The sequence below is a fragment of the Heteronotia binoei genome, chromosome 1 (assembly GCF_032191835.1).
Source record: "Heteronotia binoei isolate CCM8104 ecotype False Entrance Well chromosome 1, APGP_CSIRO_Hbin_v1, whole genome shotgun sequence".
NCBI lineage: Eukaryota > Metazoa > Chordata > Lepidosauria > Squamata > Gekkonidae > Heteronotia > Heteronotia binoei.
The window spans coordinates 71,220,943-71,245,732 of NC_083223.1; the positions used below are offsets into that span (position 1 = coordinate 71,220,943).

The following is a 24,790-nucleotide window of genomic DNA, read 5'->3' on the forward strand; positions in this document are numbered from 1 at the left end:
CTCTTGACTGTAGAATTTCATTTGGACCCCTGTCAATCATGGTTCTCACTTAGACCAGGTTAACACATTAGCCATTTGCTGCCCATTACAGATACATTTCTTTAAAACCCAAGAAAATTATCAAGCAGCACAGTTATGAAAACTAAACAAAGTTTGAGTTCAGTGGCACCTTTATGACCAACAAATTTTTATTCTGAGTATATGCATTCATGTGCGTGCACACCTGAAGAAATGTGCGTGGACATGAAAGTGTATACCCAGAATAAACTTTGCTGGTCTTAAAGGTGCCACTGGGCTCAAACTTTATTTTGCTGCTTCAGACCAACCCAGTTACCAGCTTGAAGTTACGAAAACTGTTACTGCTTAAATTATCAATACCTGATTTATTACAGAAAAATTAAATCTTTACAAATTATTTCACCCTAGTAATAAAGCCTGTTGTGAGGAGAAAAACAACAGGTGCTAGAAATTTTCTGTGGATGAGTGTCGTGGTGGGGGGTGGGGCTGGGTCTGAAGGGAAAGATAGAGGGTGGCAAGGTATGTTGAGAAAGCTGCTGTTGGGAAAGTGGGGAAATGTGGGGTAGGTTATCAGAGAGGGGAAGATTGAGAAAGAAGAGATGGGGCAAAAAGAGATGGGATAGATTTCGTTCCATCTCCTCCCCCCCCCCCCCCGACAGCCTCTACCTAGGAAAAGTAAAGTCTTTCTTTGCAGTGGTGACCAAAGCAGCTTACATAATTCTCCTCTCTCCCTTAATCTGTACAACAACCTTGTAAGGCAGATTAGGCTGAAAGTCTGACTGGTCCAAAATCACCCAGTCAGCAGACTCTGTTAGACCCTGATCTGAAGTGGCGACTGCCACATCACACTGGCTGTCATAGGGGAGTGACCTCAGCAGAGTATAATGATTCAGAGTGTACCATTTTCTCCAGGGGACCAAAGCAGTTTACATTAGCATGTGCTTGTGGTGTGATCTGGGGGGGGGGGGGGGGGTTGGCCTGGCATAGTTGTGTTATTGTATACCACAGAGTACCAAGGTGGTGGTTTTCTGTAGGGGAAGTGATCTGACTTCAGCTTTGTATCTCCTCCCCGCTTCTTGAGCCTACCTAGGAAGAGTACAGTCTTTCTCCATGTTGAGGACCAAAGCAGGAAGGAACCAACCGTAGCAGGGTTTAATGACACAGATTCCACCCTCCAAAGCAGCCATTTTCTCCAGGGGACCTGATCTCTGCCATCTGAAGAGCAGTTGTAATTCTAAGTGATCTCTATCCCTCACCTGGAGATTGGAACAGTGGTTCCCCAGGAGAAAATGGCAGGTTTGAAGGGTGGAGTCTATGGCATTGTACATGTCTGAGGTCCCAGCCCTCTTCAAACCCCACCCTCTCCAGGCTCAACCCCTTAAATCTCCAATTGAGGGAAAGCTTTCTGTGGCAGTTTCCTTCCTCCTCAGGGAGAGCTTCCTTTATCTCCTATGCGAAGCAGTGCCAATTGAAGTAAAGCTTTCTGTGGCACTTTCCCTCTACCTCCCTGCCTCAGCAAATTGAGGGAAGGCTTTCTTTATCTCCTCTGTGAAGCAGTGCCAATCAAAGAAAGGCTTTCTGTAGCAGGTTCCCTCCTCCATTGTCTGCCAATCAAGGGAAGGCTTTTTCTCCTCTGTGAAGCAGTGCCTCAATCCTCACCCAATGGAATGCAACAGACCTTGACTGGCAGTTGATAGGACAGTGGGAGAGCTCCATTTTGCCAATACCGCTTTGCTTTTATTATAGAAAGAATACCTCCCACAAATAGAGCAGAACTCCATCCTTTACTATCAAGGCTGAACAACTACCTTGAGTAGTATTCTTTTGCCAGAATAGAACCTCATAGTTACTGTGCTTTCTTGACATCCATGACTGTTCACCATATCCTCTACCTATACCAGTAATTGCTTTCAATGGGTGAATCCTTATTGTGTCCTACCACTCCACTGTATGTTTGATGTCTTCCTCCAGCCGAAGGAGCCTTTTACCAACTTAATTGGCTCTTCCTCTAATAAAGAAAGGCTCCTTGGAAGAAAGCTGGATCCACATCAGTTTCCCTGTTCTTTCTCTTTTTCAGCTTCAGGTGGAAAACTTACTATACGGGAGCTACACATCAACTCAGCATATTATTTATGCATGAGAAGTTAGTTATTGATAGTACCTGACTATATTTTAAGGTGTATTTTGTTCCACCACATTACTACTGCCCCAGATTTCACATTTTAGAAGATGATAAAATCTGCCTCATTGCATGGCACAGTTAGGATTGCCACCCAATTCTTTCATCCAGCTGCTAGTCCTAATCATATTGCCACTTGAATAATGTCTGCCTGTTTGCTCAGTTAAGAACAAAAGTAATGACACCATTCTGTAGCTCAGTAGAAGATCCACATTATATAGCATTTTCGTGAGATTCTCGCAACTTTTTTGTATACTTAACCTATGTACCCCCATTCAAGTTATTCAGTTGCTATTGTCATTTTGATGCTCTTAAAGTAATTTTTCCATATTCTTAAAATTTTCCATGACCTCTGGCACCACTATTGTAGAAAACAGCAAGAATTTTGATTAGGCATAAAGCTGTAGAAGCTAATTGTTTGTTTCCATCTGTCTCAGACAATTGTTCAGGTCTGCAAAACCAACACTTGACTGTCATAGTTATTCTAGCCTTATATATTCATTTCTTGTTTTTTCTTTTTTCTTTTTGTAGAGTTCAGCTAATACAGCAAGAGTGACTACAGAAACATAGCATTTGTTTGATCATAGCCTGTCAGCATTTTCTCTATGTAATTGTGCTGCAGTTTAATGAAATGGTTCTCAGCATCCTTGACTCAGATTTTAACGAATAAAAGACAATTGAGAGTCAAACAGATATGACCAAAAAAAAAACCTGCTCTCTTTCTTTTGAACAGGGGGATCAAGGCATACCAGGAGACAGGGGGCCGCAAGGTGAAAGAGGAAAACCTGGCTTACCAGGAGACAGAGGTTCTCTTGGACCTACGGGACCACCTGGGGACAAGGGCAACCCTGGATCACCAGGTCCTCAGGGCCACCCAGGTGTCCCGGGCTTACCGGTAAGGCATCTGTCTCTTGAAGAGGCTTACAAGAGCTACTGTTTTTAAGCAGGACTAAAACCTAAATATGCTAATTTTACAGTTATTATAATTTTCATCTTTGTACTGTGTTATACTTATAAATATTGATCTTATTGCCAAGCTCTTATAAGACATACTACCAAACACAATCCAGCATCTTTGCTTTGATTATTTCGATACTAAGAACATCTACCCTTATATTTACCATTTTTCAAAAATTACTTCATCAGGCTGATTCCATTTCATTTGAAGAAATGAAAAAATATATCAGACAAGAGGTTCTTAGAGTTTTTGAAGGTAAGGAAGGACGGCAAAATGTAATTGTTTTGCAAGAGTTGTAAATGTTCACTCAATTATTTTACTTCTGGAATGTAAGATTTGAAGGCATCTTTTTCTGGGTTTACTTAACATGTGTGGCATAGTCCTATGCATGTTTATTGGGACTTACTGTGCAGTAGATGGGTTTATGACTGCAGCCTTATTCCAGTGGATTGGGAAAAAGAGAAAGACCAGTTCACATTGTACAATCCTAAACATGTATGCTCCTATGTAAATCCCATTGAATTCAATGGATTTACAACATAATTGGCATGTTTAGGATCGCAGTCTTAGTGAGATAGTTACCAGACTAGCCTAATCCTATGTATGTCTACTCAGAAATAAATTCCACTATGTTCAGGAGAGCTTATGCCCCAGTAAGTGTGCATAGGATTGATCCCTTAGTGTTCTAGAAGCCTATATATTGCATTCACATAATTTAACATTCAAAAGACTTACACAGAAAAAAAATTAGACTAATGGAATAGTAAAACTTGTAAGATCTTGAAAAATCACCTGAGGCACATCCCCAGTCTCAGTTAATAAAAGTTAGTTAATTGCCAGCCATATATTTTGGCTTGCCAGTTTCTTGAAAATGCTTCTGTCTTTGCAGTTCCAAGCAGGAAACAAAAACAGAAGCTTACCCATGACCAAATTGCATCTTTTTCTAGGTAAGCAGGTGACCTATAGACTCTTTGCCTTGATAAACTGACCTAAGGCTAAGAATTCAAGGTTGATGTGAAGGCAATACATAGAGACAGATTTGATTTTTCCAATTCCAATTGAGCTGGGGATTCCGGTGCTCCTGGGGAAGGGAAAGTATAGCGGTGGGAACAGGTATTTATATAAGGGAAGGAGGCCGAGATGCCAGAATGCTCGACCTCCTTCCACCCTGCATCCCATCCCAATGGCTGCAAGCAGTGGGGCCAAGCTGAAACATCCGCCTCCGACATTGGTGTTGTGCAATGCCAGGTCCATTAATAATAAGATCGCTGTCTTGTGGGATTTCCTGCTAGAGCAGAATATGGACCTTGCTTGTGTGACTGAGACCTGGGTGCAAGATGGGGAGGCAGTTGCTCTCTCCCAAGTAGCTCCTCCTGTGTTCTCGGTCCTTCATCAATCGTGGACTAGTGGACGGGGGGGAGGAGTAGCGATGTTCATCCGGGAGGCTTACTTCTTCTGGGCAGTCATGGCTCCAAGGATCACCAATGTTGAATGTACCGATCTGGTGACTGAGACGCAAGAGAGTTTGGCTATTTGCCTGGTGTACTGACCGACCACTGCACAGGCCAATGCCCTGCCAGCCTTTGTGGAGACCATAGCAGGCTGGGCATTGGAGCACCCTAGACTTCTGGTCCTGGGTGACTTCAGTGTCCATGCCAATGATGTGGGCTTCACATGGGCGTCGGACCTGGTGTCATCCATGGCAGCACTGGGACTCTCTCAATATGTAACAACTCCCACCCATAAGGCTGGACATATTCTGGATTTGATCTTTGCAGCGGGAATGACAGTGGACCGTATTACTGCTGATGCAGTGCCGTGGTTGGACCACTATGCCCTGAAGGCCCACTTGAATATCCCGTTCCAACCCTGTTTGGGCAGTGGGTGTATTTAAGCCCGCCCATGGAATCTATGCGGTTCCAGATGGCTCTTCAGGATCCTTGGCTCCCTGGCTATTCTCTAGATGAGCTTGTGGAGACCTGGCATAGCAGGCTCACCACGGCCGTTAATGAAATCGCTCCCAGGCACCCTCTGCGCCCCCATACAAGGCTGGCGCCCTGGTATACTTTGGGGCTATGGCAGATGAAACGGAGGCTCAAACGGCTAGAGAAGCAGAGGCATCAAGCCTGCGACGAAGTGACAAGAACAACTTATAGGTTGTATATGAGCACCTATGAGATGGTAGTCAAGGCCGCTAAGAAAATATATCTTATGACCATGATTGCGTCTGCGAACTCACACCCAGCACAATTATTTAGGACAATTCGGTCTTTAACTGGATATTGGCTGTAAAACATTTGCAAGTTTTTCGCAGATAAAGTCCTGGCATTCCACCGTGACCTCCCTGCCATCTTGGAAACAGTAAATGAACTTGAGGCCCCGAGCATGTCTTCTAGTCAAGTTTTGGATTCTTTCACACCACTCAGCCTAGAGGAAATTGACAGAGTACTCTCTACTGTGCACCCAACCACCTGTAGGCTGGACCCGTGCCCCTCTTGGCTAATAAAAACTGGCCGAGAGGAGCTATGGGTTCCGCTAAGGGAAATTGTCAACAGGTCCCTTCTTGAAGGAACCTTCTAAAAGAGGCAGTGGTTCATCCCCTTTAAAAAAACCATCTTTGGACCCTGCTGAATTGGCTAGTTATCGACCGGTGTCTAACTTGCCATTCTTAGGCGAGATTATTGAAAGGGCTGCGGCAGTGCAGCTTCAGAGTTTCCTGGATGATGCTTCCATGTTTAACCCACATAAATCTGGTTTTTGTCTGGGTCACAGGACAGAGACAGTTCTGGTTGCCCTCACAGATGACCTCCAGAGGCACCTGGACAGAGGTGGCTCAGCAGTGCTGATGTTGCTAAACCTGTTGGCGGCATTCGACATGGTCGACCATCAGCTACTGACTTGTTGCCTCACCGATGCTGGGATTCATGGGTTGGCCTTGAACTGGCTTTCTCCTTCCTCCAGGGTCACAGACAGAGGGTGGCGCTAGGAGACAAACTATCCCAATGACACCCACTTATATGTGGTGTGCCACAGGGAGCAGTTCTTTCTCCGATGCTATTTAACATCTACATGCACCGACTTGCCCATGTTGCCCAGAGGTATGGGCTGGGTTGTCACCAGTATGCAATGACATTCAGCTCTATCTGTTGATGGGTGGCCAGTCCAACTCCACCCCGGAAGATCTGTCCACAGCATTGCAAGCTGTGGCGGGGTGACTCAGGCTGAGTGGACTGAAATTAAATCCGACGAAGACGGAGGTCCTGTATCTGAGTCGCTGCTGTCCGGGACTGGAGGTCCGTTTACCGACCTTTGTTGGAGCCCAGCTCATGCTGGCACCCAAGGTTAAAAGCTTAGGGGTGCTCTTGGATCCCTCATTAACAATGGAGGCCCAAGTAGCTGCCACTGCCAAGTCAGCCTTTTACCTTCTGCGGATGGCAAAGCAGTTGGTCCCCTTTCTCGAACGCGACAACTTGACAACAGTGATCCATGCAATGATCACCTCGAGACTGGATTACTGTAATGCTCTCTGCAGGGCGCTGCCCTTGTCTCAAAGCCGGCGACTTCAGCTAGTGTAGAATTCTGCAGCCAGGCTGTTAATGGGAGTTCCTTTATGGGAACACATCCAGCCTATGCTGAAAGTGCTGTACTGGCTACCGATAGGGTACTGGATTCACTTCAAGGTGCTGGTCTTTACCTTTAAAGCCATATATGGCCAGGGTCCTGCTTACCTTAGGGACCGCCTTTCCCTGTACATACCCCAGTGAGCACTTCGGTCCAGGTCTCAAAACCTGTTGACAGTTCCCAGTATCAGAGAAGTGAAGCTCAAAACGACAAGAGCCAGGGCCTTTTCCATTGCTGCCCCTAGCTGGTGGAATGAGTTGCCGGAGGAGGTTAGGGCCCTGCAAGAACTCCTACAGTTCCGCAGGGCCTGCAAAACGGCACTCTTCCACCAGGCATTTACATGAATGGTAACATCTGCAGCAATGGGACTGGCCCATAAGAACACCACCAATGGCCTACTGCACTACGCTATGGCGATCCTGAGACTTCTGAGTATAGCTAATCACCAGAATTTAAATCGCTGCCTGAAATTATGATAGTAGCACTTACAAATGTTTTAAATTGTTTTTATGTTCTATGTTTTTATTGTTGTTTATTGTATTGGTCACACTAATGTGTTAGTGTCGACCCTTGGTTTGTGAGCCGCCCTGAATCTGCCTTTGGTTGGGAGGGCGGGATATAAGTTAAATAAAATAAATAAATAAACTGGTTTTATTCTGGCTAGGATCAGTTAATGCTGCATGTCATTAAATGTAGTTGACAAAAAGAGCTTTGGACCACAAAATTCAATGTATTATTTATTTGTTTGTTATGGGTTGTACTCCCCCAAGCCCTGGAAGAGCAGAAGCCCTATTTCAAAGGCCAAGTAAAATGAGTTACAAAATTCCCAGAGAGTCTGTCCCCCTCTAGTCTAAAATAGTAGCTGCTGCAAGTTCCTTTTAACTACTCTCAACAACTACAGAGTTGTGGTATGCAACTATTGCTCTTTAAGTTTAGTTATGTTGGAAAAGCCTATTTTATTATTTTTCTCCTTCACACATTATGTCTTTTAGAATATTTTTATAATTTTATAATATATAATATTCTAAAAGGCATAACATGTGAAGGAGAAAAATAATAAAATAGGCTTTTCCAACATAACTAAACTTAAAGAGCAATAGTTACATACCACAATATCCCAAGCAGGTGTTAAGTTCAGCATCCAAACTCTTCTCCTCAAAGACAAGGTAGGGCCTTAGCCCACAACAACTGAGCTTGGGCTGCCACTAACATATTGACTTGCCAAGTGATTACTCAGCTAGCACCTAGACAAAAGGCTGGCTGACTTATAGAAAAGGAATCCTGACCTTCTCTGGGCCCTAGAGCCAATCACAATCCAATAGCTGATGTAACTTATTTCCCTCATTACTGAGATATGTGACCACATGCTGCAGATGGTGGTCTCACTTCTCAGCATCCAAGGCCATTTCTTCAGCTGTAAAGAATTTGCCAATTAAGAAGCCCTACTAAGGATGGTACTGGCTTCACTCATGTGTAAGCAGTTTGCTTGAAGGTCACTTACCAACTTTCTCTGTGAGAAAATATTTGTGCAGGCCTAGTCAGGGTTTCACATAGGCACTCTTGACCAAAGTCTTTGCAGAGAACTAAAGTTCTTAACAATATTACTTATAGTCCACCTTTCTTGCTGAGATTCAAGCAATATACAGTATAAAGCAATGTAATCAATAGAATATGTCCAATAAGCAATGTAATAGGACTAGGAATAGCATAAATTTGAAATGAAGCTGTTTTCTGAACAAAGCATAATTATTAAACCTGGCATATTAAGCAATTCAGAACATGATTTAGAACATAATATAGAAACAGTGCATTTTCCTGGACCAATCTTTAACAATATAGCCCTCTCTCCTTTATAAAAATGCCCTTCTGAACAATTCTGTTTTTGATAGTTGGCAAAATGCCAGGAGTGTAGAAACCAGTACTCCCTCTAAGCTGTGGAGTCTTGTGAGCAAAAATTCTACTTCATGAGCTAGTGGAATTAATATTGTGAGCTACTGCATAAATTAACTTGCTTAGGGACATTTTTCCAGAGCTAAGACAACAGTGAGTGAGCTGGAGGCGAAAAAAACTGTGAACTCTAGCTCACACTAACTCAGCTTAGAGGGAACACTGGTAGGAACCTTCTTGACCTCCACAAATTGAGGGCCAGTACGAAATGTATTGATCTTGTCCATTTACAGGATGGCACCTGCAGAATGCCCCAAATACATGAGCAAATTTGTCATGGAACAACATACGTGAAGAGGCAGTCTTGCAGATATAATGATCCAAGACTACGAAGGACTTTATGTGTGATAGCCAATACCTTGAGCTGAACTTGGTTACTGATGGGTAGCCAATGAAGTGACTGGAGAATGGGTGATACCTCTGCTTTGCCTGGCTCCTGATAATAACCAAGCCACAGCATTCTGCATCAATTGGAATCTCGGAGTTGATTTTGAAGGGAAACTTAGTAGAGTGCAGTTCAGTAGTCTAGTCTCAATGTTACTGTGGCATGGATCTAGGTAGCCAGATTGGTAGTCAAGATAAGGCGTCATCTTTTGGACTAAACAAAGTTGGGAAGAAGCATATTAACTCATAGGCTCTTAATTTCATCCACAAAGATAAGCAGAACTCCAACAAAGGTTGGAAGCACAGTGTCCTTCAAGATCTTCCTTTTCAACCAGCATTACCTCTGTCTTTCCTGGGTTCAATTTCAATTTGTTCACTTTTAACCATTTAACCACAACAGTCAGGCAGTGGCTGAAGACCTCTACTGTATTGCCAGCAGATTTGGATAGACAGATATAGATTTGGATATCATCATCATATTGATGACATCTGATTCCAAAGCTACAAATGCTTTCTCCTAAAGAATTTACATAGAGGTTGAATAACATGGGGAATTGTGCCTTGTAGAGCCCCACAGGACAACTCCCACACGGAAGATAACTGGTCTCTAATGGCAACCCTCTGAATCTGATCCTGGAGGAATTATTTAAACCAGTCCAAGGTGCATACCCTGACAACTACTTTTGTTTTCAAACCCCTCAACATGATTTACTGAATCAATGGTAGATCCATTAGGAGCAACAAAGAAGCATGGCCTTTGTCTAGACTCAGATGGAGGTTGTCAACTAAAGCCACTAGGGCCATCTCAAAAGTCTGGGTTGAAATCAGACTGAAAAGCATCCAAAGCAGATGAGTTATTCAATAAGACCTGGTCTGCTACTGGTATCTTAATCACTTTGCCCTGGAAGGGCACATTAGAGGCATGGTGATAGCTGACCACATTAATTTTTGGTAGAGACAGTTTTTTAAGTAGTGGATAGATAACCACCTCTTTGAGGGCAAATGGAAAGTATTCTGGGCTACTGAAAAAATAAAAGTAAATAATCTATGATAGATGCCAGTTGTCATGTTGTTATTATGTGATTTTAAGCAGCCAAGATTCAGTGCACAATCAGTGGCCTTCACAGATTCCCAGATCCTGTCAGCATCCATCACAGTAACTGGGCCAAAATGGTCCAGATGATGTATTAGGCATATTGTCTGCCTGGGATCCAGATCAGAGCATATTTGTGTTATTTTATCAGCAAAATACTTGGCTTATAACTTTGAATAACAGCTAATTGTTCTCAAGACAATAACAGTTCAGATTTAGGGATCAGCAGATGTCTTAAACAATTGGGGTGGCCGTGAACTAGCTGATGCAATGGTTGCCGAGAAATGACATTTCTTTTCTGCTGTCACCACTGGTTCCTACGTCTTCCAGCAGGCTCTATAGCACATGCTGTTGGATTCAGTGCAAGTTTTCTGCTAGTGGCCGGAGATGTCAGTGAGGTGTAACCTTATCAATATCTTTGAAGAGCTTCATGTTCCAAACTCCCACTGCAGCCTCAACAGAGCATGTGTTTGGAATCCTAAAATCTCCTGGAGCATTCTGGATTCCGGTAAAATTCATGAGCATACCAGTTAATTGACTCCTACCATATTTACCCTTGCCTTTAATGGAGAGTGCTCGGGGCTGGCCCTGCCACTAGGCTAACTAGGTGATTTCTTAGGGCACCAGTCTTCTGAGGGCACCAAGTCACCCATGTGACTTAGTGATGTTATCAGTGCAGGGGCGGGGGGTGGTGCCAGAAGTTAGCTTTGCCTAGCATGCCAGGCAATCCAGGGCTGGCCCTGAGAGTGCTCAGGCTGCATCTCCAACCCTGAAAGAAGACCTTCCTTCAAAGGCTCAGTGCAAAAGATTAAGTTCAAGGTATGACCTCTTTTATGTGTTGGGCCCATCACAATTTGAGAGAGGCCCAGGGCATCCAAGGAAGCTATAAAATCCTTGGCCAGTCATGGTGAGGAAAACTCAGCATGAATATTGAAGTCACCCAGAACAATCAGTCTTGGTGTCTCCAACACCACATCCTAGAACACCTCTGTCAACTCAAAGAGGGTGCCCACTGGGGAAGTAGGCATCCAGTAAACAAGCAGAATCCTTGTTCCCTAATGCTAGGAGGATACACTCAATGCTAGCTATAATTTGTACCAGGGGTCTGCAAAAGTTGAAAGTCTCACAGGGATTCATCAGTGGCTGCTGGTCATGATGACTAATAGAAACTTCCACATTCAGAGCCAGGAAACCTCCACATTCAGAGGAGACAACATTGGATGGATTTGGCCTATATGCCCAGTTAATGATCAGTAGAGAGATTAAATTTAGCTAAAGTTGTTTAGGAAACTGGACTGCCATATGATTAATTGACTACTGGTAATCTGAAAGATCTAAACTTCAACTAGTTTAATAAGTTAAGGTGCAATGGGGATCACTTTTTCATTTTATGAAAGCCCAAAGACTACTCATGCATTAAAAAAAATCTTTCATTATTGCAGAGAGAATGGCTCATTTTGTATCTCAGCTCAAGCTGCCAGCTGCCATGTTGGCTTCCCAAGCTCATGGAAAACCAGGTCTTCCAGGAAAAGATGGATTACCTGGACCACCTGGAGAACCTGGATCACCAGGTAGGATTTCCAGACATACACCTTTTATGTATTTTATTTTTAAAGTTTCCAAACACTGTCAGAGTTGGGTAGAACTACATATGTAGCTTCCTAATAATTAACTTTTAAATCAATACTACTGTTTTTCAGACTAGACAAATGTATTAACCCTTAGTAGATGTGTGTTTTTGTACATTAAACACTTCTAATCAATGCATAATAATCCTAATAACTGATAACATTAGGTTACTGATACACACAGCTTTCCTAAGTTCTAGGTTTGCCTTCAGTCCCAATGATCAGACTCAACAACATTCTAGCAATGAGAGAATTACCCTACAGCTTTTGACCTCTGGGTCTGAGATCTTGTGTCTCCAACCTTCTAAGGGAAAAAATACCTTTTTAGCACACAAATGATGAAACTGAACTATGACTCTAGTTAAATTCACACTTCCATTTCCACTAGCTTTGCACCATATCTAAGCCTTTCAGTCACTATGTTCCACCACACATATGGAGACAATGCCCTACGTACAATCCTCCCAGTCTCCCAGTATGGAATAATAGCCATTTTGTCTAAAAAGAGTGATACATGTTGCCCCTCTTAGACAAAATGGTGAACCCATGTATTGGGGAGATGCGTATTGCGCTTTTTCCTACATGAGTAGTGAAATGTAATGACTGCAAAGGGGTCTATATTTTTAATATAATTAGCAGTTTGTATAAGACAGTGCATTGATGTACTCCCTCCACCCATTTAAAAACAACAACAACACCTGCCAGTAAATCAGTCTTCCTCTTTGTTTTACTATTCATCTTTGGGACCAGATTCTATTGTCATTTTAGATTTATAGGAGAGAATAATTAGAGTACATGCTATAAACAGATTATTGTAAAAAGATTATTGGGGTAGTAAATAATGAACCATGTGTGTATATAGGTAGTTCTTAATTATTATCTTTTGTTAGTTTGGTCTGCTCTGGAGTCAGAGCAAGTCAGACTGGAATGAAGAAGCGAGAAAACAACCTGAAGAGGGGCGGAACGCAAAGCTGTGAGGAGAAGAATAAAGGCTAGAGAGACTGATAAGAGCAAATCCTTGACTGAAGGTTGAACAGTGTGATGAGCTCAGAATGAGAAGAACCAGAATAAAGGACCGAGGAGAGCATTAAAAGGGACTAGAGTTTTTAACACTGAGTGGCTTGCTCAGCATCTGAATATTCAAATTGTTGTAAATGGTCAACTTGGAATGATTCTGCCAGATTGTTTTAATAAGGATGCCCATGGTGGATAGTTTAAGCCAAGCTATAATGTGAATTACTTCCCAGCAGCATGTTTGCCAAATGATGACTGTGAACTGTGCTTTTTGGGGAGGAATAATGGAAGCTGCTTTTAGTATTTAGTCATGAGAATAATACTGTGTAGCTGAACATAAAATATCTTCAAAATCACTGCAGTTTTAATATGACAGAACAAAAGTCAGGTCAACTAAACATAGACCCACTTACACTTTCTTCCCATTACTTTTTCTCCACATAGTGTATATTTTAAAACATGTAAGTTATATATTGTCACAAGCATATGCACCTTTATGATAAGTGTGTCAGCAATTAAAAACCAAAGCTGCAACTGAAGTCCCATTGGATTTGGAGGGATTTGGTTCTTTGTAGACACACAAGCTGTAAAACCCATTTCTCTGAAAAAAAATGCCATTCGTTTATTTTTCTTCCTTATTTCCAGAACAAAAGACAATTCTTTAATTTTCTTCAGTAATTCAGAGGGGTTTTTTTTAATCTATTCAGCCATGGAGGAGGCTGATAAGCTTTTCTGTCCCCTTGTAAAAGATGCTGTTATAGTCCAAAGCTTAGTGAAGAAAAGTGTTCTCATAAGCCTAACAAAGAGTTTTGTGGCACCTGTTAATTCTGATAAACATACAATAGCAAAAAAAAACCAGAGCCTGTCATATGCTTCATACATCTCTTGAAGGGGGCTCAAGCCTATCACTGAGCATACCACAATTATGTGTATCTTTCAGGTGCCACAACAGTCTTCACCAGTTTTTGCTGCATCAGACTAACCTAGCTACTCTTGCCACCAGCTCTGGAGTTGTAACCGTATATTTAATGCTAATGTATAACCTAGAAATTTGACCTTGCATCTGCAGTTGAGAAATTCATGATGGATATACTAATCATGATGGATGTACTAGTATACTAATCAATATATTGTGCACTGAAGGAAACACTACAGCCCTTCTCCTTGCTATCTGATTGTATCCATTTATACACAGCAAATAATGAAATCTGAGATATGAAGAATGAAAGAGACAGCATGGTCTTGTAGTTTTCAGTTTCAGTATTAAAAGGACAATGCAGAGCTTCAGAGATTTGTGGTAGCAGATGAACTTGTACGCACATGACTTTGTTCAGGAAAGCATGGGCTTGATCCAGACACAGTTAACCTTTCCTAGTGGTTTTAAAATTAGTCTATGAGAGTTATGCATATGCCTAACTCTACTACTAAAATGAAATATGCTTCACTTTGGTTGAATTCCACCTTATGTTTAATAGCGCAGAAACATATTTGATGCGATCTAGCTAGAGTGATCCAGATGGAAAACATATGGTGCTGCAGTCTTTCTGGTTGCAATCCTGAAGATGCAAAAAATGTGCCATGTGGGGAGAAATATTCTGTACTCAGAACCTGAAGTATGCCTGTAGAATCTCTCTACTGTGTATAGAGAAGGACATGCCACCTTTCCCCATCTTACCTGATAAAACTTTGAAAAACAGGTGGTAATTGCTAATTGCTGATAGTGCCAACTATCTATATGGCCAGGGAAATCCTAGCACATTGAAAAATGTGCTGAACTGTTACCACATGTCCTTGATGATAAAACAAAACAAACAAACAAAAAGAAAACCAGTTGTTCATAATACAAGGGCGAAATTTTCTTTTTTCCTTACATGGATTTCTTGTTGCTCACTTAAGAACATAAGAGAAGCCATGTTGGATCAGGCCAATGGCCCATCCAGTCCAACACTCTGTGTCACACAGTGGCCAAAAAAAACCCCAGGTGCCATCAGGAGGTCCATCAATGGGGCCTACTACAAGGACAAGAGCCTTTTCCGTGGCTGCGCCTGCCCTTTGGAATGCCCTCCCTGAAGAGACCAGGGCTCTGTGGGATTTGCCACAATTCCACAGGGCCTGCAAGACATACCTGTTCAAGCAGGCTTTTAACAACTAACTGGAGGTGCTCTTAACATCTATGGGGGTGCGTAGTATCCACCATCCCACAGTATTAACATAAATGATTTTGAACAAGACAGAACGCCAACTGAAACTATATTTGAAATTGTATTGAAAATTGTTTTAATATTTTAATAATGTTTTTAATAATTTAAATCTGTTATCAAATTGTTGACTGTTGTTAACAGGCCTGAGCCTGATAGGGGAGGGTGTGATTATAAATATAATAAAATAAGTAAATAAAAGTCCTCCCACTGTTCCTGATCAGTAGCAATTTCAACTTTTCAAAGAAGCAACTTTTTACAGCTTAAGTTTCTTTGTAATGACAGAGCATTGGAGTCTTAAATCTGTGTTTATAATATGTGTTTATTAACAAATATATCCTAACTGGGAATACAGACACCCCAACTAGTGCTAGTGTGTCAAGTAGTTGCAACAGCATGCCCATTTTAACTCCCGCAAACTGGACCTTCCCAATGAGCCACAAGATTTAGGCTTCCTTTCTCCTTCACTGGCTACATTCAAATTGCAAACTCCTTTCTTTCCTTAACATCCCCCACTCCCACAAGTGGGTAGCTACCAGTTATTGAAAGCCATTAAATAAGCACCTTAAGCTAAAAAGCTTTGAGAAGTGTTTACTTTTGCATAATAAAAAAAAAATTGCTCTCAGCACATGCAAGAACAAATAGATTATACTTAGTAGGCAGTATCCTGCCACTCTGTACACAGAACGCTGAGTTTTCCAATGATCTTCTCCATTCCTGCAGTGCCTTCTGATCCCCAGATAGATCATCCTCAGGGTTGCAGGTCCCACTGAGAGGAATAGTTGTGCAGGTTGCAAAGTTGGAAGGAGTGTTGTGAGGAAGGACAAGAGGGTGAAATTCCTCCTTCCCTTTTCTGAAAGCAGAGCTCTGTTGGGAAAAGGGACTGATTTCGTCTCTTTGTCCTGCATAGTTGTTCCTCTGTGTACATCCTGTGACCAATTTTCCTCTAAGCTGTGGAGTCTTATGAGCAAAAATTCTATTTTGAGAGCTACTGGCATTAAACGTGAGCAAGTGATTTGACTACTGCGTAAATTAGTTTGCTCTGGGGCCATCTTTCCTGAGGTATGACAAAAATGTGTGAGCCAGAGGCTAAAAAATTGTGAGCTAGCTCACACTAACTCTGCTTAGAGGGAACACTGGCTGTGACCCAAGGAAAGATCTTTTTGGAGACCCAAGAGAAGAGTGCGGAAAACTTCTGCGCATGGATAGTTGTAGCACTTGGCACTTTCACATCTGAGAAACCCTATGGGGAGCCAAAGCTCTCAAATGCCTTCCTGCGTTTAAAGCACCTCCACAAGTGCATTTTGTGCACTGGCCCTAATTTAATGTATGATTCTGGAGAAGGCTAGAAAATACTAGAAACATAACCATCTCAAGTGGGGAAAGTGCAACAATACTTTGCTAGTATTAGTATTATTAGTATTAGTATTATTTATTTATATTCCGCCCATTCCCCCATTGGGGACTCAGAGCGGAGTACAGAAAATAGAAATAAAATCACAATAAAATCATAATAAAACCAATTACAACATTCATCAAAGTGCAGCAAGATGATTCAGCAAGATGACATGACAGCAAGGTGGTATAGCACAAAATAGTACCACAATACAGCATCACAGTACAGTAGTGCTGTAGAGCAGCAGAGCTGTAGGGGGGAGGCCAACTGATCGATAAATAGATGCCCACTGCCTCATCCAAAGACCTGGCAGAACAGCTCTGTTTTGTAGGCCCTACGAAAGGCCAGCAAGCCAGGTAAGGCCCGGATCTCCATAGGGAGCTGATTCCACCAGGTCGGGGCCAGGACAGAGAAAGTCCTGGCCCTGGAAGAGGCAAGACGGGCATCTCTTAGACTGGGGACTATCAGAAGATCTTGGGAGGCCGAATGAAGCAACCTTTGGGGCGTATATGGGAGGAGACGGTCCCATAGGTATGTTGGTCCCAGGCCACACAAGGCCTTAAAAGTCAAAACTAACACTTTGAAAGGGATCTGGTTACTTTATAGGCAGCCAGTACAGGTCACGGAGTGCTAGCCATATGCAGGTGAGCTGCTGCATTCTGCACCTGCTGCAATTTCCGGATCAATTTCAAAGGTAGGCCAGCATAGAGCGAGTTACAGTAGTCCAGCCTGGAAGTCACCATTACATGGGTCACTGAACCCAGATCTTGGAGGGATAGGTATGGTGCTAGCTGCCTGATCTGCCGTAGATGGAAAAAGGCAGACCCAGCAGCCACTGTGATCTGGGCCTCCATGGAGAGGAAGGCATCCAGAATCACCCCCAGACTCTTCACCTGTTGGGCCGGTGCCAGAACGGCACCGCCAAGGGCTGGGAGCTAGATGCACGAACCCAACCCCCTTGACTCAGGTACAGGACCTCTGTCTTAGTTGGATTTAACTTCAGTCAACTCTGCTGTAACCATCCAGCAATGGCTCCTAACGCCTCAGACAGCTGTTCAGGGGTGGAAGATGGTCTGCCATCCATCAACAGATAGAGCTGGGTGTCATCAGCATACTGGTGACAGCCAAGTCCAAAACCTCGGGCAATCTGGGCAAGGGGTGTTAAATAATATATAGATGTTATATAATATGGGCGAGAAAATAGCTTCCTGTGGCACTCCACATACAAGTGGGTGCCGCAGAGAGGTCTGCTTGCCAAGCATCACCCTTTGTCCCCATCCCTGGAGGAAGGAGGAAAACCATTGCAAAGCTACGCCCCGCAGCCCAGCAACGGCGAGGTGGTGGGTCAATAGGTCATAGTTGACCATGTCAAATGTTGATGATAGGTCAAGAAGAATCAGCAGCACTGACCCGCCTTGGTCCAGATGCCTTCTTAGGTCATCTGTGAGGGTGACTAATACCGTCTCCATCCCATGGCCCAGGTGGAAACCAGACTGGAATGGGTCCAGGGGAGATGTTTCATCCAGGAAAACCTGCAACTGCTTCGTTACCACTTTCTCAACCACCTTTCCCAGGAACGGCAGGTTCGAAACTGGGTGATAGTTAGCTAGTACTCTAGTCTAGGGTATAGCAAAGGTTTTTTCAGAAGCGGCCAAATTACAGCCTCCTTTAACATCTCTGGGAATGTCGCACTTATCAAGGACAGGTTAACAATATCACCCACCCACCCATTTAGTACCTTTCCCATTTAGTGAACTCAAACACTACTATATCCCTTCTTTTCATGGAGAAGATAGTTTTGTATGTCAATTAACCCCGGATCATTAGGGACATTTTCTATTAATTTTGTTACCTGGATAGCTGGCTTACTGATTAATGATGTGGTTCTGAACTGACTTCATGTAGAAAATGTGCCTCAAATATTTACACAAAGAGTATTTTCTTCAAGCATCCTTAAAATGGCTTCAGCCATTCAAATTCTGGATATGTGATTTGCCCACAATAAAAAGGTGTACGTGTGAAAGGAGGAGTTGGATTAATTTTAGACACGGTGTGAGGTAGAGGAGGGCCTGGGGCTTCTGGAAGTGAAATTCTCTCACAGCTAAGGGTTTAGGATTGCACTGCCAGTAGTCAAACCACTTGCTCACAACTTTAATGCCAGTAGCTCATTTTAAATAAGAGTTCATGTGTCTGGGTGGCAGCTTATGCTGGATTCTTTTGCAAATTCCTCCAGCTCCATTCATTGTTCTCTTTCCCTTAACATGTTATAGGGCAGCAGGAGGAATATATTACCAGTTCTGAGTAAAATGTATTATGTATCAAACAGTAAGAGAATGTTAGCTATGTTGTGGCATATTGCCTCTTTCTGTGTTTGAAAGACAGGTGACACACAGGTTGCAAAGATATGGGGATGCTTTATTGGCCACAAATTAAGTTCTATAAGGTGCTAAAGAACTTTTAAAAAAAATCTTTTTAGCCATTTCAGTGAGCATTGTGTAGAGGAACTCAATATCCTTTAGCCCTTCTAAATGTATAACCAAAGTCCAGCTCACGAAAGCAAAGCAGCAGTGTTTATTTTCTCATTGTGATCACATTCTCAAGTGGATAACTGCAAACTGGTTGGGGACAGCTGCAGCCATTTCTGTGATTTCAGCTGGCCTTTTTAAAAGCTTTCACAATCACAGAAATAACTTGGCTGCCTTTGTGAAACTAGTTCACGCTAAAGCTCCTCAGTATGGTCATGCTCCCTCAGGCCCAAAATAGCTACCGAATCTCTCCTAAAGAAAGCCATCTGTGTTGTCCAGTTCATTTTATTCAGCAGAATCTCCAATTCATGAGCAAGGATGCTTAGAGCCTAAAAGGTGCCAGCTACTGCTGGTTTGGGGGTGGGGTATAGGAGTGATTTACGGATGTGCTCCTCCTGCCAGTGAATGACTGCCACAAACAGGTTCTTGGTGTTCTGCCAGGTTCTAATAAATGCTATAACGTTTGGTAAATATTGTTCCTTATGTAGGGAGAAAAAAGGTCAATACACTTATCTGCTGTCACTGGAATATTTATTTACTTTTGCTATTATCTCCCCACTGGAAACTCAAAGCAGCTCACAAAGAAAACACAGAAATATAATTTAGACAAAGGAAAACAAATATATGAAACTGTCTCTCATGATCCCTGTAATGGATCAGTTTCTGACTACTGTTCCACTCCCGAGCACCTCTTCTGAACAGACCTCAGAGATATTTTCACCTTTTATTAGCAATGCACCATTGTTCAGAACCTGCTCCCTCTTCCAGACATGCTCCAGTTCCTCAGAACTGACTCTCCTTCATCTCCACAAAGCAGACAGACTAATCAAAAAATGTTCCTTCCACCATCCTCTCCAGAAGCTGGCACAAATTCTGTGCATTTTGAATTAAGGCCAATTGTTGAATTTATATAAAGAACACAAAATGGAAGAAATAAAAATATACATGAAGCTGGCAATGTGAGCTGAAACCATCCCTTCTCTCCTCATCATGAATACACACTCGATCGTGTATCCCTTACATTGTACACTCTCTCTTTTTTGATGAATTACAGGTGCTTAGGAGTCTATCCTGGCTGAAAAGTAGGGTAGAAATATAAAATAAACATATCCAACTATATCACCACTTGGAGATAATAAACACTGCTCATTTGTGTTCCTTTCTCAATTTCTAATAAGTTTTTAGAGCCTAGAGTTTACAAAACAATGATTCTGGTGAACCATGTTCCTTTGTGATAGCATTGCATCTACAGCAATTCTCACTATAACCACTCAATATATGAACCCAAACAATGTCTTTTAATTGACTAACAGCCTGGTTCTATAGCTATAACTCTTTCACCTCTGCTATAAGAGGTTTCCTGAAATGTGCTCAGGTCGACTGTGAAATTAAACTTCAGAAGTTTAATCATGGCACTTAGTAAAATATACCTCATGTAAAATTGTGTTATTGCTGGACATCTATTTTGAGTTGTTCTTGAATGGTGTTTGCATACAACATTTAAATGTTTTTCTTACTGTCTTGATTATGTAAAATAAAACAGAAGCTTAGAAAGACATTGGTGAAATGTTTCATTACATGTTTGCTGCATTGTTACTCAGCAGTGTACAAAATATTTGTCTCTGTATTATTCAGATATACCTAAATGTTGTTTACACTATTCATAACCATAAAATGTGAGTAGCTAGACTGTTGTACTATTAAATTTCTTTAATGACTTGAATTTCAATAATGTGCGCCAAGTTTCTCAGTCTGTATTGATCTCTTCATGTCTGTGATGTTCCTTCTGTGCGTACAGTTCTGATAGGACTTCTGAAGGTGATTTGTTATGAATACCGTTCATTTCTTTATGGATGCAGACAGAAATTCAAAAGCTAAGCGATTAACTGGATGACCCTCTTGTGAATGTATAGCTTAACATGGCTTGTTTTGATAAATGGTTTCTACTGTAAGGAGAACAGAGGTGGAGCAGCAAATGGGAAATGTAATAGCTGTCCTGATTATGGAGTGCAAGTGCAGTTATAAAAAGCAATTAAAATAAATTGCACAACATTTCTGGCTGACAGTCGTACAAAGAATGCATCATGGTAACTGAAGATCAATAAATAATAATTTATAGTTCCACTTAGCAGGACACACCTTTCACAACTAACATATGAAGAGAATGGTTTCTGCTTCTTTTTTTACTTTATAAAGGATGTTTCTGCTCTTAGTGCATGCCTGCTTGCTTGCTTCTTTAAATGTAAGCCTGCTCTGCCATGCCATGCATGTTCCTATCATGTGCATTGTACCAAGCTGCATTTCCTTTTTCTCTCCTCTGATGACGGTGAGGGACGGGGAGGGGAGGGACGGTGGCTCAGTGGTAGAGCATCTGCTTGGTAAGCAGAAGGTCCCAGGTTCAATCCCTGGCATCTCCAAAAAAGGGTCCAGGCAAATAGGTGTGAAAAACCTCCGCTTGAGACCCTGGAGAGCCGCTGCCAGTCTGAGAAGACAATACTGACTTTGATGGACCAAGGGTCTGATTCAGTATAAGGCAGCTTCATATGTTCAAAGTTGTTCCAAACAATATTGTTGGGATGTTACCAACAAACAAATGCAGTCTTGCGCTTCATGGTCCACAGTGACAGCAAAAGTGACTATTCCGTTACTACCAATTTGTTAATTAATAGGAAGACTGTATGCATTTTGTGCTTCGTGGTTGTTGTTAGAGCTGAGTGATGTTAATAGTGCTACTTTCTTGCTTTCAGTTTCCTGAAGTTTGGCCCTGAGATGGTACGGCAAACAACTACAAAACAAAATTATTTGTACCCCTGGCAGACTCTATTAGAGTTGAGGTCATGTTAGCAAAAGCTATTGCAAGCTTTGTGTTCTCTTAATGGTCTCAGCAAAAGCACAGCAACCCTAGGAAAGAATGCCATGCCTGACACTGGGAACAGGCTGAAATATATGCAACCAAGAGTTCTTTGTTAGGAACATCTTGGACTTCTTAACTTTCTGAAGCTGCTATTTCCCATTGCTGTTCTGATCATTATCATGTTCTGCAGTCTAGTCTGTGACTGTGTCTGCTGGCTTCTGGAGACCAATGTGGTGCCTGCTAAACTAACATTTTTCTCAGCTGCTTATTTCCAGTTAGTTCCAACATTGGGAGCAGTGTAAGAAGGTGCTATAGGTGGTCCTGAATAAGTAATAGAAAAGGCTCAGTACTGACTGCTCTCAACTAAATGTTGCAGACCTCTTCTTCTCGTAATAATAGAACATGTACCCTTCTGAAATATCTTCTAGCCCTCTTTCATGTGCCACAGAAGTTAAGAACCTTAATCTTACCTGGATAGGCATGATGCTTTATGGAACTGGAACATTTACATAACAATTATGAATTTCAGCAAACATCCATATACTCCCATTTTGAATGTATATGTGTTAATTTAATTGCAACAACCTGAAAGAGATACTTCCGCTTCAGTTTTGCTTTTCCAGATGTTTGCATAAAACAATCTTCACAGGTTGTCCATTGACACGTAGCCAGTTCCAAAATTAGATACAGATCTGAAGAGAACTGCTTCAAGATTTGTTCTGTTCATATTCTCCGAAATTATATGACAAGCTGTGACCTATGCAAGATTTTGAATGAATCTTGCCTGCCTCTATCTGTAAAACATTTTTATGTCAAAACCTTGTTCATTGAGATCAGAGTAGTGTTTTGCATAATAGATCCATGATGATCTCAGATGACAAGTTCCTTCACTCTTTATTTTTTTTTAAAAAAAGATTGATTCCACTTTAGACAACATGAACAGTGCAATCCTGCTGCAATTAATGGGCTTAGATTAGAGCAACGTTTTGTAGGATTGCAGTGCATAGTTCCATGATTTTACCCATTATGTAGTGCCATGTCACATGGATTGTCTGCATCATGTAGAGGGTCTGTATGCAAGCTCCAGGCACAGCGTGACATTCTTTGCACTGTACGGAAAATGTAGGTATTAAGCAGGATGTGATACAGCCCCCATGTAGAGAGGACATGGACTTTTCCCCAGCTTCCATACAGGGGTTGCAGTTTCCACATCAGCTTTTAGTTTTGCATGGACTGAGCAGGCATTGGAACATGCGTCTGTGTTTGAATACAGCGTGATGCTGACTTCCATATATTCTTGTGATAGTAAATTGATTTTTTTTTCCTTTTTAAATTTAAAAAGACATTTTGCTTGGGTATGCCACAATGCTGTAAACTCATAAACTGCAAACTATAATGTATTGCCATTCTTTCCCACTCCTGTGTTGCATGACCACCCCACAGACTGTTGTCATTCCCTGGCAGCTCCCCATCAAACTCATCAGGGAGGCAAATAAGTGTTAGGGTGTGTATATATACATGCTATTGCAATGCATGCTTTCATCGTCCAAAAAGGATTTCTTCAGTATAAACCTATTAATCAGAAGATAATCTAGCTGAAATTATTTTAGTCTCAGAATCCATTTACTTCTGATAGAAAAATTTCAGCTGTTAGATTAAAGCTAAATAAAACACTATTTAAATGGCCAGCATCCTTAAAAGTAATTACACTTTTGATTGCTACATTCTGTGGAGGTAGCCAGAGGAAGATAATCTTGAAATTACTGGGCACTCTTATTTCTTTTCTTTGTATCTGTTTACCTTCTCTAGGCTACAGAGGACAGAAAGGTGAAAGAGGAGAGCCTGGAATTGGGTTGCCAGGTGAGCCTGGTCCACCTGGCCCATCAGGTAAAACACCACAATTTATATTTACTTTGCTAAAACCACAGGTGACATAAACCAAAAAAAGTAAACTCTTAGGATTCTGATCACCTGTGAGTTGTTCACTTTTGAAAAATACATTCTAGATTCAATATTGTAATACTAAGTTTCTGCATTCCATTAGAAATGCTGTTTAACCTATAAAGTTCTAAACGACTGATGTCCAAATTATTAAACACCTAAGCTTTTGGATTAATGAGAGGACTTCTTATGGAAAATGGCATTATATGGGGTTTGACTGCTGGAGAATTGTTGGAGGGCTGTTTTCATTTGCCCTGTCCCCAAACTGGGGGGTTATCTGCCCCAGGAGACAAGATTGGTGCCATTTTTATTCCCGGAGAACTTTGATTGAAGCTGAAAGAAATTTACAGCCACTCAAGATGATATGCTGATATCTGATGCTGCTGGTTAATTGAATTATTATTTTAATTGAGAACCACTTTGGGGCATCTCAGTAAAGAAGAAAGGCAACATTATAAATGACTAATTAAATGTATCATGAATAGACTTTAATTGCAGGGGGTTTGATGATTTTTTTTTGTTTTGTTTTATTGTTTTATTTAGTCACAGGCATGCCAGGTTCACCAGGAATTCCAGGAGCACCGGGTTCACAGGGCCCCCCTGGACCAACTGGAAGGTGCAACCCAGCAGACTGCTATTATCACGCTTCTCCGACTCAACCACGAACAGCCAGGAAATGAAAATCTTCTTTGTGAAGACTTTGTGATTCCTGTTTTAGCCCTTTGCTCATCCATCCCCTCCAATCCTACACTTACTTTCAAATTTAAGCTTTAAAATACTTGGTGGAATTTTTTTTTGTCTACATATACTACATTGTGTATAGGTTGGTTTTTTTTAAAAGCATCTCAGTGGAGCCATTTTTTTCTCAGAGTTTGTCTTTACGTGCATTCCATATGTTTAAGATTTTAGACTACTTTTCTTTAAGAAATGTTATTTTCTTGTGCCATAATGTCCTTGTTGACCTCTTAATTATTTTAGTTCTGTGACTTACAGAAGTATAATTACAGGTTTTGTATTTTAACCTCCTAAGTTAT

General features: G+C 41.7%; 1 protein-coding gene across 1 annotated transcript in view; it reads left to right on the forward strand.

Annotated features, from left to right (window-relative positions):
• COL19A1 (collagen type XIX alpha 1 chain) overlaps positions 1-24,566 on the forward strand; it is a 348,383-nt gene extending 323,817 nt beyond the window's left edge. The window contains exons 43-47 of the mRNA XM_060235557.1: positions 2,931-3,092; positions 3,344-3,410; positions 11,643-11,771; positions 23,625-23,702; positions 24,300-24,566. Coding sequence (XP_060091540.1) covers positions 2,931-3,092; positions 3,344-3,410; positions 11,643-11,771; positions 23,625-23,702; positions 24,300-24,436 — 573 coding nt within the window. The 3' untranslated portion in view covers positions 24,437-24,566. The remainder of the gene's footprint in view (positions 1-2,930; positions 3,093-3,343; positions 3,411-11,642; positions 11,772-23,624; positions 23,703-24,299) is intronic.
• The last annotated feature ends 224 nt before the right edge of the window (positions 24,567-24,790 follow it).